Source organism: Plasmodium vivax, genomic scaffold (genome assembly GCF_000002415.2).
Source record: "Plasmodium vivax scf_5063 genomic scaffold, whole genome shotgun sequence".
Taxonomy (NCBI): domain Eukaryota; phylum Apicomplexa; class Aconoidasida; order Haemosporida; family Plasmodiidae; genus Plasmodium; species Plasmodium vivax.
This window is the reverse complement of record NW_001851379.1, coordinates 1-1,575: the sequence shown is the minus strand read 5'-3', so window position 1 is coordinate 1,575 and position 1,575 is coordinate 1. Positions and strand designations below refer to the sequence as shown.

General features: G+C 27.6%; 1 protein-coding gene across 1 annotated transcript; it reads right to left on the bottom strand.

The window, feature by feature from the left end:
* Positions 1–35: 35 nt before the first annotated feature.
* On the bottom strand, positions 36–1,286 carry PVX_051690 (variable surface protein Vir32, putative; the record flags this gene model as incomplete). The annotated part of the gene is made up of 3 exons (XM_001612358.1): positions 36–170; positions 287–1,123; positions 1,254–1,286. The coding sequence occupies 3 exons, from the start codon at positions 1,284–1,286 to the stop codon at positions 36–38; spliced, it is 1,005 nt and encodes a 334-aa protein (XP_001612408.1).
* Between the last annotated feature and the right edge of the window lie 289 nt (positions 1,287–1,575).

Below are 1,575 nucleotides of genomic sequence, written 5' to 3'. Positions count from 1 at the left end.
AATATTACGCGGGATGATATCCTATATAATGTTCTTCACCTCCCCCCTGTATGTGGATTAAAGGATTCCGGTGCATAATCAAATAATCCATATTCTCCTCCATGTATATTTCTCATATTATTATCGTTCCATCCAAATCCATTGCGCAACATTCTTCCTAAAGGTGTAAACTTGTATATAAAAAAATAATATATGTAACATATTTATTAGCTGTCTATAGACATGTAATATATAAGTTATTAAGAAAGTTACACTTTTTATGTGTAATGAACAGAGTTGTTCTTACTTTATATAAAGCACCAGAAGTCATAGATGTAGCAACTACTCCCAGAAGTATGTTACCAGTTTTTGTTACTGGGTGATTACCGTCACCTTTTAATTTTGAAGCATCAGGAGAAAAGGCGCCATCTGCTGCCAACTGTGGCTGTGGTTCTACAGATAAAATTTCTTTTGCAGCAGCAGCCTCTTCTTTCTGCATGACATCATAACAAGTAAGATTACGAAGAACAATATCTGGATCGTAATTTATACATTTACTATAAAATTTTTGGCATATATTTTCATCTTTGGAAGTACAATGTGTCTTAAAATATTTATATAAGTGGGCTTTTCCTTTAATGTATGCATAATGCTTTCTGCAATTTTTTGTATCAAACTTAATTTCATTTTGAAGTAATTCATAATTAACACAATAATCATATAAATCCCTTCTTAGCTTCCAGTCATTCCGATTAACTATACTGTTATCAGGGTTGCATTTACCGAAGTAAGATTCCTGTGATGAATCCTGAATAAGATCATTCCAAACTTGTTGGATTTCTGCGAATTCATGATAAACTCTAGGGTTATAATTATAATTAAATCTTAGAGATAATCTATCGTATATCCAATAATTGAAAAGTAAGCAATCATCGTAATCAGATTCTTTTTTATCTGACGTGCGATCTGTACCTTCTAAGAATCGTAAAATTATTGAACAAAGTGTTATATTTCTAAAATACGTATTATTACTACACAATTTCTTACATTTACTTGTATAATTAGCTAAATCTGTATCACTATGATTCAATTTATTATAAAAAATATCTAATGGTAATGGAAATGACAAAGCATCAACCAAAGTCTAAATAAAAAGAAAAATATATGAATTAAAAAATAATGGTTCTATATAATTTTTTACATTTTACATTACAGTTAATAAGAAACTAATGTACATGGATTTACAATAAGTATTCATATTAAGCGAATATTACATCTAATCCTCCCCCCAATACTGAACCTCCCATTGTTCAAAATATACTAAAGAATGAAGTTTTTTCAGTTATTGAATATTTCAAAATGCAACTTTTTATGTATTGCATAAGAATATATCGCATAAAAAATAGCATAATCATATAATACAATGCATAAAACTTCTTTTTATTACATAGCAGAGAAATAAGCAAAAAAAAAAATTATATGATTCAAAAATTAAAAAAAATTTGTTCATATATATGGCTTCACTAATGCACAACAAAATATTTTTATATATTAATTGGTATCATATATTTGAATAAAAATAATCTATTCTAAAAT